This window comes from Loa loa, assembly GCF_000183805.2.
Source record: "Loa loa unplaced genomic scaffold supercont3.11, whole genome shotgun sequence".
NCBI lineage: Eukaryota > Metazoa > Nematoda > Chromadorea > Rhabditida > Onchocercidae > Loa > Loa loa.
Window position 1 is genome coordinate 436,299 of NW_018108191.1, and position 12,938 is coordinate 449,236.

At 37.8% G+C, this 12,938-nt stretch overlaps 3 protein-coding genes across 3 annotated transcripts; 1 reads left to right on the forward strand and 2 right to left on the reverse strand.

Moving 5' to 3' along the window:
• Positions 1–324: 324 nt before the first annotated feature.
• LOAG_03462 (hypothetical protein) lies at positions 325–762 on the forward strand (the record flags this gene model as incomplete). Its single annotated transcript, XM_003138999.1, has 2 exons — positions 325–550; positions 626–762. Coding segments are annotated over 2 exons (363 nt in total), but the record flags the coding sequence as incomplete, so codon positions are not given.
• Positions 763–3,466: 2,704 nt separating this feature from the next.
• Positions 3,467–7,948, reverse strand: LOAG_03463 (hypothetical protein). Its single transcript, XM_003139000.2, has 14 exons — positions 7,682–7,948; positions 7,369–7,495; positions 7,167–7,247; positions 6,783–6,851; positions 6,493–6,663; positions 6,106–6,359; positions 5,629–5,796; positions 5,408–5,510; positions 5,242–5,304; positions 4,994–5,134; positions 4,622–4,810; positions 4,394–4,530; positions 4,129–4,299; positions 3,467–3,773 (listed from the first exon to the last, which is right to left on the reverse strand). The coding sequence occupies exons 1-14, from the start codon at positions 7,751–7,753 to the stop codon at positions 3,630–3,632; spliced, it is 1,890 nt and encodes a 629-aa protein (XP_003139048.2). The 5' UTR covers positions 7,754–7,948; the 3' UTR covers positions 3,467–3,629.
• Positions 7,949–11,575: 3,627 nt separating this feature from the next.
• Positions 11,576–11,806, reverse strand: LOAG_03464 (hypothetical protein; the record flags this gene model as incomplete). The annotated part of the gene is made up of 1 exon (XM_003139001.2): positions 11,576–11,806. The coding sequence occupies one exon, from the start codon at positions 11,804–11,806 to the stop codon at positions 11,576–11,578; it is 231 nt and encodes a 76-aa protein (XP_003139049.2).
• Between the last annotated feature and the right edge of the window lie 1,132 nt (positions 11,807–12,938).

Consider the following 12,938-nt stretch of genomic DNA (forward strand, 5'->3'; position numbering starts at 1 on the left):
TCTTCTATCAGTAAAAGAAAGTAAAAGAAAAAGAAACCACAGTCCCTTCAGAAAATCAGTATAACTAGTGACACAGAGATATAACCCCAACTTCCCTGCTAACTTTTTCGGGACATTTAGTTAAATAGTGGCTTTAATGTCAGTACCTATACAATTTACCGACTTTTTTCTGACTCAACGCAAGGTCCAATCTGACAGCGTTCACCATAACTTGTAGACTCTCAATGGACAATTTTGAAAATTTGACTTCAGAGCCCCTAGTATGGCCCAAGAGTAAGTCGATTAGATCAAGTATGGTGATTGCCTTTTTCACAAAGTATTTAGGACAAAGAACAACGAAACAACCAACTAAACTTTGGACAAAAAGTGTTGCAAACAATAATAAGAAAAATCTCCCTTTATTTTAAAGACTCAAAAACAATTGAGGAGGGCAACACATCACAGCAAGCAAGAGAGCATCATTTTCAAGAGAATCTCGGAAGACCACACACATTCATATATAATTATATACTCGTACAGTATTTGGTTTCAACAATGAGAGAGCAAACGAGTGATGAAAAACGACCCTCCAAATTTTGCTAAAATTCGCATACTTTTTCTCTAGAATTCAAAACAGCTGTTTTAGCTAATATTAAAGATACAACTGCTGATGGTGGCATGACCAAAACGATAAAGTATTATACAGATGGAGAAGCTCGAGAGCAAGAGGGGATAACAGAAACTAGAATGAAACCATTCACCTTATGCATATTAAATATATAATTATGGGGAAAATAATAACAGCGGCATCCGCATCAGCAAATTGTAGTTTTTTTTTAAGTTCGTGAAAAAGTGACCTGAGAAAAAATGAAGAGCAGAAGAAACGGACTACTGAAATGGGAAGTAGGTCCGAAAAGGCTTAGAAGAATGATTCCGAAAAAAAAGCTTCGAAAAAAAAGTATATGTGGCACAAAAGTTTTGCGCAAACGGTTGCTAAAATCACATAACTCCTCATTTTGTTTTTCCCAAATCCGCTAAAATTAAAAACGGAAAGTGATGCGATCTCATTAAGGCCCGGGCCTAAATCTAAAACAAAACTGGACTCAATGAAACAACCAATGAACGGACACAAACACTACCCAAGAGCTGCAGCGTATTGCACCTACCTGCAAAGTTTAACATGAACGAAACCCCAAGGAAATACAGAAGCGAGATCATTTGCAACTTTTTTCTTTTGTAAACGGAAGAGAAAAAGATGACAAACAACCTGCAATGAAAAGATTGAAAAAAGTAAGGATAGCACATGGAAGAGAATGAAGTTAGAAGAAAAGACATTCGGGCAATTAATTAATGGTAATAGTAATGATAATCATAATGTTAATAATGGCGAAGCAACGATGAGCACTTGCTGATGGAGTTGTTTTTGCTAACCATAACTGAAGACGACAAATGGTAACCATATCAGGAAAAAAGGATAATAGCAATTAATGCTTAAATTGATCAATTAAAGGTTAATGGCTCGTAAAAAAATACACACATACAATAATAAACAATATAACCAAAAAAATAGAAAAGAAAGAATTAAATTGTACGCTGAGAACAAAAACGGCGCAAACGACTAAGAATACCCGAAGTGACGAGAACCGATATTTTCCTCTTTGAAAAAAAAAAAAACATGGAAATGCGAGGCAGCCACAGAACAGTAGCTTTCAGTGTTCAGTAACAGTATCAGCACTTATCCTAGCTGCTCACAATCATCTTTTCTTAAGAATCTTGAGAAAAGAAATTGTAGAATTTCAGGAAATTCATGGCTCTTGCAATTAGGTCCTTACAGTTAAAACTTGAAATGATTAAATTAATACACCGATTGATCCATGAAAGCTACTGTATATGCGAGCATGGAATAAATGTTGATAGTAAGCATTTGGTATGGAAGCATGAAATTAACATCCCCAGTAAGTTTAGATTTCAAATAAAAAAAAAGGGAAAACACATGAAAAACTTTATGAAAAGACAGTAGAGTGTAAATAGGAGAGAACTGTTTGGTTACTTATACAGCAAACATACAATAATTACGAAAGCTACCTCGAGATTTTTGACAAAAGCTATTCATGGGTAAATATAATTATATAACACCAAAACACTAAAGACCCTATAACGAATGCAGCAAGTGGAGGCTATTGTACCACAATGGATACTACATGTACCGAACGTATGCACAAGCTTATGCCATGAGCAAATGTTGCAGTAAATAGTCTAATCCAACAAATACTGATGGAGAATTTTTATAACGTATACGAAGCAGATGACACCAAAAGATTCGGTTCAGTCAGCAAAGTTAGTATATTTATCCACTCAAACTTACTTTTCTAAATTAAACCTTTTGTTCCCAACATTAATTCAATATGTGCAAGCCACAATCACAAAGCAATCGCCAGATGGTATCCAGAGAACAATGGTAAACGCAAAATTATATTTCTACCTATGAATAAGCAAATGTACCTACAAAAATTTGAAAAGTGTACGTAACCGAACCGAACTTGCCTCCCTAACATATATACATATACATAACTCGACAATGCATAGAAGCATATCCTCGCATTACGAGTAAGCTTCAGCTGAGCAGAATGAATGGAAACGGATGCGGAGCTTCTGGAAATTTGAAATCAAAGAGTGAAGGGAAAGGGAAGTAGGAAAATAGCAGAACATAAGATTCGAACAATGCGTGATCAATATATAAAATTCCTCCAAAAACTCTCAACAAACAATTTCACAGCAGCTACGCATAGTGCATTAATGAGCTTAGAATTTAAAAAAAAATATGTAAGAATTTAAAAATATCAACAACTGATCAACTGAACTACAACTTACATGACATTCAAAGATATAAAAGTGGAGAAGGAAGAAATTATCACGACACAACTAATGCGCTTACCCTAATTAAACAGTCAAATTAAACGAGAAAAAAACACGTAAGAAATAGACGATTTGATGTAATACAAGAATCAATCAAGACATCGACATAAAAAACCCATGAGAACTGAAGGGAAAGACACAAAGAATATTTAGATTACTTGTCATATTACTGAAATATGAATCCATTAAAAATAGAACTACTCCATATATCTTTTTCCTGGCAAATGAGACTTATTTGCTGCGTACACTTTTGCGATTACACCATTACCACCATCAGTATCAGCACTAAAACCAGTAACATGAACATTTTCTATGCTAAAAACGAGCCATCTTTCACCTCGGCAAACAATTTTTAAAAATTCACTTAGTGTAGCATATAGGAATGGATGTAAGGTTATTATCATAATGCACGAAGTGATGGAGGTGTTAGGTGCAATTTTTTAAAGAAAATATAGATAGCAAAAAAGAATCTGCGCGCATTCATCCAATTCAAAAAATGAGAAATCGCTGAATCCGAGATAGCATTATATATATGATAACTTAAGATTAACATGAAGATAATGAAGATATAAGTTCTATTACGCATGAACTGAGCTGCACACGCACCGTGAGGTTAAACTCCGTTGAAAATTTCATGACAATAAAACGTGAAAAATGACAAGATAAATGATAAAAAAGGCAGATATAGCGATGCATGCGTGCTTTGCTGACTAGTCAGTACTTGACATCTACTACTACATTGAAAATAGTTTCTGTTGTTCAACACGCACAGCAACATCCAGAATACTATCGCCGAAACGAGAAGAAGTTGTTGTTGTTACGGCTGGTTGCGGTTGCAGTGGATGCATTCGCTGAGTTTCAGCTAAACTTGTTGCTGGCTGCAAAAATCTCTTCAGTCTTTTATTTTCTTATGACAGCTGATCTTAATGCAAACCGTTTAGAAACAATGCCCCTCCAACAATTTACATACTTCAAATTCAAATATTACTATTTCGGTTCTCTGTTTACTCCCCCATCTTATTGCATTTTAATATAGCATAAGCAGTTTGGACTGCTCGTACCAAAGTCCATAGAATCCACATGACCTTACCTTCACCTTTCTATGCTTCCATGCATGACACATACTACATTACACACGCGAGTTGTTTGTAAAATTCAAGTAAAAATTAGCAATGATTCTATTTTAACACATTTCCCAGAAGTTACATGTGAATACTTTGGTAAAAGACCTACCCTAACACTAACAGCATCGGAGTTTCCACGTATACGTTCACGAATTGTCGAAATTTCCGTTTTTGTTGCAGCAATTTCGATAACTAGTCGGCTGTATTCTGATCGTTGCTCTGATGTCATGAGATCCGTCGGCGTATCCATTCTTCCACTTCCACCTTCAGGGTCGTTATTCTCAAAATTCAAAATAAAAAGCAAAGCCATGACCGCACTCTAATTCTGTCAAATTAATAAAAACCTCACTTATCTATTCAAAAAACAAACTTACAATTTTGACAGCGTTCATAAGACGAGCTAAATCATTTTCTGCTTGCTCCAGCACCGGGATGCGACTGAGAAGCGTGCGCATCTCTGAGAGTGCCTCATTCGGAAGTGGCTTACTGAGAAGTGAAACATCAATTAACCCTGAAATTGCTTCATTTTAACAATACAAAATCATGATTTCATTGCCATCATTTTCGATACTTTAATCCGTAGTAAACCAGCATATAAGTACCTTTCGCAACAGCCTGGCGTAGCTGTTCAACAATTTGTTGCGTTGAAGCAGGCATAGTTGCATTACTTACACCATCCGGCGGTATCCAACCACTCTCCAGTGATGCAGGCTGATGCTCAGAAAGAATCTCCCAAAGAGTTGGAATGGTTGTTGATTTCGCTGTTGCTAAAGCCGAACGATTACTCCATCCTAAACGAATAATTCCAAATAAGTACTTCTAGGAAAAGGAAATTCAAAACCATTCATTCAGGTTCAAATACAATTAGAAATATCAAATGAGTAAAGTGATCTTCAGCCATCAGGATTTTGGGATGTTAATTGACACAATACATTTTCCAGTGCATCCAGGAAGGTTCACGACATATTACAAACCTGATGATGAAACCGTGGCAGTTGCTTGCGCGCTTCTAGATGGCCACGGTGGAAGCGAATTTGTTGAAGTTGGTGCAGCGTTATTACTTGATGACTTTGAAGGAAGGTCACCCCAACCAAGGGGAATAATTACACGACCACCTGAGATAAAATAAAACTTTTCGATGTGTGAACGGAATAAGCATCAGTTTGAAAGGAATGTCCTAAACTGTGTCACGATATAATAGAGTTATGAAAGCAAGACTTACCGCCTTCGCTATCCGAGTTGTCATATTCTTTCCCGACCGGTATAATCCATCGTTTGATTTCTTCTGAAACAAATTTTGAAACAAAGTTCACACCAAACACCCATTTTAATCACTGAATTCAATGGGATACAATCTATATATTTGAATAAGTAAAGAAGAAACAAACTCTGTTGCTTCTCAGGATCACCCCATGCAGCAGTGCCAGTGTCTCGTTGCCACTTACGCACTTCACCTTCTGGATCCTGCCAAACAGCATTTTCACCCATAAACTGCAAATCGAAAATACCGAATTTAAAATCCAGAAAATGGCACAAGCAAATCGCGAAAAGGCGTTAGGATGAGAAGGGATTCTTCTAAGGAAAATAATATCATTAAAAATTCACAAACCGAGTCGGACTTGGAAACTTGTGAATACGAATTGAAAGTATTGGGAGGAGGTGAAGAACGATTCACAAAACTTTGAGTAAACTGTGGCTTTGGTACAACAGGTACTGTCGTTACTGCCGCGCCACTGCAGCCTGTTGAAGGATTCCACTGTGACAATCCATTGGGCACCTAGAATAATGAAATCTTAGCTAGAAAAAAGTTTTCGAAGTTTCACATTGACTTTTATTTTATCATCCATGGAATTTGAATCAAATCAACTATTTGCAGTCTTCAAAACGAACCAAAATAAAAGAAGCTGAAATCGGATGTCTTTAAAACAAAATAAACTCTTCAAAACATTGTACATTAAAAAGAAACTAAATGAAAAATCTTTTAACTACACCCAATTCCCAGTTCAGATTTTGAAAAGGTCGGTGACGGTATTTCCTCAATCGTGAAGAGATTTCAGGAGAATGAAGTAGATCGAAGAAATCATACACTGTACTCGACAGTAGGCGGCGGGAGATACATTCCATTAACTGTGTTGTTTACAGCTGATGTGCCACCCCAAACATTTTGCAGTCGACTTCTTTGAGGTGGCGGAATAGTGGATGGTGGCACCGGCGGCTGTACTGGCTCATTCATCGGACGCTGCACCCAATTTCCCATCACAGCGTTACTTTCGAATGGTGGACCGTTGAATCGTGTTGGCAGAGGAAAAACGTTACCACGCGGTGCATTTTGCTGCCAACCTATACACACATTAGAAATCACTGCTGTCATTTAACCTGACTGGCATTTAACATGCGAAGCACTTTTCCTCTCAAATGGACAAAGAATAAACACAACATCAAAAAACATAATAAATGCCGTCATTTAACGTACTTGCAGCATAAGCAGGTGGTGGCGGGGCTGTTGGAAACACTGGAGGACGCTGAGCACCGCCCCAAATTTGTTCTTCATTTGGCCACAGTTTGTTCTGAGTTAAACCACCACAAAACGGTACTGCTGCTCGTACTGTTTGCGACTGAGTCGACACATCCCAATTTCGCTGTTCTGCAATGCTTCCAAAAAATTCTAAGAAACAATGAGAACTTGACTGCTCCAACAATAAACAAAAGTTTTCAAGAAAATGTAAATAAATGAAAAGTTAGTCCTTAGGACAAAGTACCAACCAATTTCAGGTTGCGACCAACCATTTGCTGCGCCACAACTAGCAAAAGAGGGAGGATAATGGCTAGTCCCTGCAATTAATACAGTATCTTCCTCTATTCAACCTTGAAAGCAAACAAGTTGAAAAAGGACATTTGATATAGTATTTCTGCCCATATGTAACCAAACACTGACATCCGAGACTATTATGCCGTATGCTGCTATTGAACGCCACGAATTTCAGGGATACGAACATAACAAATAAAAAGGAACCGAAGATCACGTCACTTTCTATATTCCATCTGCTGGTTTATCATCGATATTTAGGAACACTAAATTTTGAAAAGGATAGGATTAAACCTGATTTACTGCACAAAATCAGAGATCAAAAACTACATAAAACAAACCATTCAGTGGTTCCTGTTCTAAGGAGAACTGGCTGAGAGGCGTTGCCTGCCAGATACCCAATGCTTCATTGATGTTTGCTTCTGAAATATGTCCAATAACATAGAAGGTATAGCACTAAATAAATAATGTGACCGCTTTTATCTTCCAACTTCACATAGCCTCAAATATTGGGAAAACCAAAGCAATGAAATAAAGTCTTACCTAGTGATTTTGGCTCTTGCCAAACAACTTTCGCATTACTATTGCGAAAAGCTGGCGGTACGATTGATCGCATGTGCTCATCGAATGCTGCATTATTACTGTAATCACTAACACCACCCCAACGATTCTGCAAAAAGGCGCTCCTTCAGACAAATGTAGACATAATATGTTTTCAACCAGCACTCAAAGGAAAGTTATTACAATACGGACCGGAAGAACAGCCAATGATTGACTGTAATCATTTGTTAAAACTGCTTGCAATAAAATTCAGATAAATCGCAATAACTTCATTTTCCCTTGCAAAATCCCTTACCTGTTGTTGTTCGATACTCCAAGAACTCAGCGAAGCTGTCTCAGCCTGTGTACTATCAACTGGAGCCCACATGAGGCCACTTCCTTTTACTTCTCTGCGACCTCTCGTTAATGAATTGTGGTTAGTTCCTGGACATATATATGTTCTATTAATAATTCAATAATGAAACTTATGTCGCGTTCACGAAAATGTATTTCTTTCGTAAACAGTAAAGCTACATCAGAAGTGAATATAAAGGCCCAAGCAGTACTGTTAAACAAGTTCCGCATTTCCAAAAATACAAAAAACTTTCCTTATTTATGCAACGTTGAGAAACCTAACTTCCACCTCCTATATGTTTAAATGAATGGTACCCAACAGAAGCATCAGTTGTGACAGCCATATCGACATCCATTGTGCAACCAACAGTATTAGGAGCAGTCACATTTCACACTCATAAATCACGGGAACTATCATTAAGTGAAAGTATATAATTATTCTAACAATAATGCGAACTAGTGACTTTGAGAGAGAAAATGTTTCGCATGATTCGAGTCAAACAAAACAGTTAATTCAACTGATTACAAAAATCATCAGCACTGTCGGTATATTGCAAGCTCACTTATGTTACATTTCAATTCATCATGTCATGAAATTGTTCGCATCAAAAAATCCAAAGAAGATACAGCTGAAAATGGCAATGCGTGAACACTGTCAACATTATGCATCATTTAGATGCCTTAAAAATTTGATTTACAATCACGGGGTTTTACAATCACAATTTTCCATCATTCTAATAAATTTGTAACACTAGCAAACTGTTAACATTCAGTTTATGAAGCTGCTAAAGCAGTAAAAGAACCGAATCAAATTCGATAATCCATCTACAACACGTGATTTAGCGGCAAGCGTATTTCAATCGTAAAACCAAAACGTATAGAAAGTGATCTTTTCTATAAACAAAGTGTATTATAAATTTGCGGCAGAACTGTGTTATGGTATTCGATTTAGTGGTAATAAAAATTACTTCGTTATTTTGCGCAAGGAAAAAAGTCTAAGTTTGGTGCAGATGCAACATGTTATGCATCTACTCAATTCCATGTTGCATTTCCAACAAAAGCTTCATTAAGCGTCTCATCAAAGACTATACTAGGATCAATGGTATAAAAATGAACGTGTAACAGCTTTTCCAATCAATTAAGGGGCTGCTGAATGTGGCTTATAACAAACGTTCTGAACCACGTATGCTATACTAGAATATTGAATGCATGGTCTGTAAACCGTCAGAGAAAAAACAGTGCTCAGACATTCCAACATTTGGTGAATGAATGGTAGTTTATGTAAAAAAAAGTTGAGAACTTATCAATGGCAGTGGCGTAAATAGAAGTACCTCCGTGCCTACCACTTGCATACAGTTCACACAAGTACAATACAAAGATAAAACGCCAAAACATCTCTTAAAAAAAAAAAAACAGAATGAACCACAGTCGACAGTGTAACTACATAATTCCTCCATAATTATGAAGGAATTATATGGTTTAAGCCTATCTACAGTTGTCCAACTTGTATTTTTGTGAATCTGTAACTCTTTCCGCGATATCATGGGGTAATGAAAAGAGCCAAGTCCGATATTAGACATACCATGAAAGGATTTATCCTCTCAAGAGATGTGTCCCACATTGAACAGCAAATGAGAAAATGAGAGGAATAATTATGCTTCTAACATAGACCATGCGATCATCCCAACAAATGGCAATCTAACTGATGAGAACAACCGAATTGTAAACCGAAAAGATGGCCTAAGCAGAAACAAGGGAGAGGGAGATAGGCGTGCAGAAAACATGCCCCAGGATAGACAAACACCAGGGAATCGCTCTTGCAGAGCGCAACACAGCTCACACGAGCACGAAAGAAAATTTGCCCCCATAGAGAGAAAAGAGAGGGAGATCGGATAGGAGAGTGAGAGGGAGGAAGGAAAAGGTAATGCAATGATTGAGGAAGGCGTGCGTGGTGCACATCACATCAAGAAGTGTGATATGCTGCTGTTGCTGCTGTATTAAACGTTCCAGTCGTCAACACAATTCGGAACCTATCTGTCATTGTGCACCCTCCCTCTCAAGAAATGGATTTCCCTAGTTTGGCCATTACCGTGCCCACCGCAGAGCGGTCCATTTATGCTTAGCAATGTCTTCCCTATTGTTATTGGACTTCTGGAAGAGAGCATCGTGTCGCTCGTCCATCTCGCCCTCCAGAACTTTCCGCACCACAGTAACACTAGTGCATTAATCGTAATAATACCTGGAGTAGCAGAGAACGAGACGATGTACGCAGCCTCCACAGAGTCACTCGAAGCGAGCGCAGTCATGCTGCCCCACGTCCCGTCTTCTTCCGCGTCTACCGACCACTCATTTTGTATCTTCGCAATTTACTTTCAGGAGTTCTGCTCTGCCTGCCGAAGTTCTACTTGACAATAACACAACAAAATAAACATAGCACTCCTTCTCTCCTTCGGATCTTTCAGAAATATGCAGTTGAAACAAAAGGGAAGGAAATGTGCAAATTGTCGAAAACTTCGCATATGCTCTGTGAAAAGCATGAGACGATGCCTACCCGATCAAGTCATGCATATGGACGGAAGTGAAGCTCGGCTAGCACAGCGCTCCCTCCACACCTAATAATGCTTACTTCTCTAATCTCCTTTAACATCAATTATTGCAAAGCATATTCCTATAAATCGATCTTCCGCGCTTTTCCTTTTCTCCATCCGGCCAGAAAACATCTCAGAATATCCTGATAACGAATGTATTGCTTCCAAATGTTCTTCAAGATCCACTAAAAGCGTTCATGAACACGAAACTAGTCAACCGCATAGAATAAAAAAGGACATTTAACGGAGTTCTCCGGAAGAGGTGCAAGACACACAACAATCGAAGGACAAAAAGCAGTCCAGAACTGACAACTAACAATGAGAGGTTTTTCCCTCAAATACCGGTTGCGAATAATCGGCGAGGGCAGTGCCTTATTTTCTGTATATCTAGCATTTAACATAAACCTAACCACTTTTGAGATAATTATATTTCGAAGAATGTGGTTTGAAGAAAAAAGTCACTTCACTGAATCTTCTTTACCAAGCATATAAGATGAACGAATTACTTATAAGATTAAACAAACTGCAAAACGTATTAGTTGATAAAAGCCTGCAGTTTAATACATACTAGATGTTCCTAAATCAAACTCTTCCAAAAGCCAACATTAAGAGATAGTGGATCGTCAAAATCGGATACAGTTCAATAAACAATCATGAGATCTGAGAAGGTTTCCCTCATATTGATTACGTTAATCAGATTTCCATCACCCCGAAATCCAAAAGAAACCGATCTCGTCCAGCGGTTTAGCGGATCCTAATAATGGAGAAGATTAACGGAAACCAACAATAGCATAAGGAATCCGATTTACAGAAATCCAGTCGCGAGTTACGTGACATGCGCATAGGTGAAAAAAACAAGAAAAAACTGGAACACTGGGATCATTAGGAACGAACTTGTGGAAGAAATACTATAAGTCGTAGGAAGTAACACCAATAAATAAAATGAATCCAAGCTCACCAAAACTATATAGGAACGCCCCCTGTCATCTTCCCGCTCGATGAACTTGCGCATTGAAACAACCAGCAATCATGTGACCTCTGACATATTCTAGAAAAGAGACACTTGTCCTAACCCAAATTCCTATAATTATAAGCGCCAAAAATTTGTGAAGGGAAGAGATGAAGAGAGTCCTTTAAAATCCTTCAATTTCTCTTCCTATGCGAGAGGTGATGATGTCACTAGATCCAGGGACAGCTGTGTTTTGTTATTAGATCCATACTGCTATATCTCAGTACGCTCTTTCCTTCCCCATCTATTTCGTTCACGTTCATATATCCTTTCCCATTCTAGTAGTCTTCGAGAATGAATCGTCGGAAGAGAAGTTAAGGGGAAGCGGTACGTGCAGCAACGCCAGCAAAGTCAGAGTGGCACAGGCAAGGAGCGTTTGTCCATTCCTCTGTTTCCTTTTCCACACTACTGTGACCGGTTCTCGATTAATGTACCGACCGATCGATGCCCATTCGGCAGCAGCACATATCGTATTCATATTGACCCACATCTGAAGTCATTAGCATGACTTATAATAGTGATTATTATATAGGAAAGAAGAGCTTTGGCTGAATTCAGTATTTCCCATTGTCATATATAGCTATAGATTGAAGTACTTCGATCAGTTTACGTTCATCAACAATAGGCCATTGGATTTCTGTTTTTGATTTACTACCACTGAGAATCCCAGCTTCGATGTGTCCGAATACCGACAACCATAAAATGTGTTCAAACAGTGCCCCAATATCATTTGGAAGCTATCCCAGTAGCGTCATATTTCGTGGGAGGATAAAATACTCATTAAGGTCGTGATGGGTTGACGACATCCTGCTACCGCTCAGCAAATGGCAGTGAAACAAACTAGCTCCCACTTTTAACTCTGAAGAAGTATCGCCATTAAACCGAATAAGAGAATAAAAAGCAAAGTACTTTCGTAAATAGTTTACCATCGTTTTAAAATGTGTCATGAAGCTACAACAAGCAACGCTATTTGACATATGAGATTTTGACATCAAACTTCATTTGAAATTCAAGTCTGACAGAAAAAAATAAATAGTAAATCTGTGTCTTACAACGTCGGTATGTGCGCCAATCTATACAGTACGTCAAAGACATACTTTTATGCATTTTCATAGTACAAACACGAGATTGATCATTTGATATCATAAAACATGAACAAGAATGCACTGCTTCAATGACAGCAACATTTGCGGAAACCCGTACATGTGAATCGGAGGTTAGTTTTATAAAATTTATGGAATTTTGCAGACTATCCAAAGTCGAAAGTTAAGAAGCGGGATATCCCATCAACAAATGGATTAAATGACTAAATCCATTCAAACAATTTCTGTAAAAATTTGAAGTTTAAGTCTCGGTTCACTGGCAATAAAAAAGGATACTCAGGTAGGTACAAACCTAATTATAATGGGGAAGGATATGCATGATCTTACCACGAGTGGGGTGTAACAGATAATTCACGAAAAAGTTCCATTGTTTTTTAAGAGAATTTGCTTCTCTGCACTGGATGCCTCGTAACTATCAAAAATTTCAATAACTAAAACAGTCAATTTTCAAAATCTTTGCCTCAAGATTTCAAATTTTCCGTTTGCCTGTAGTCACTTAATACATGACCTATTAATATT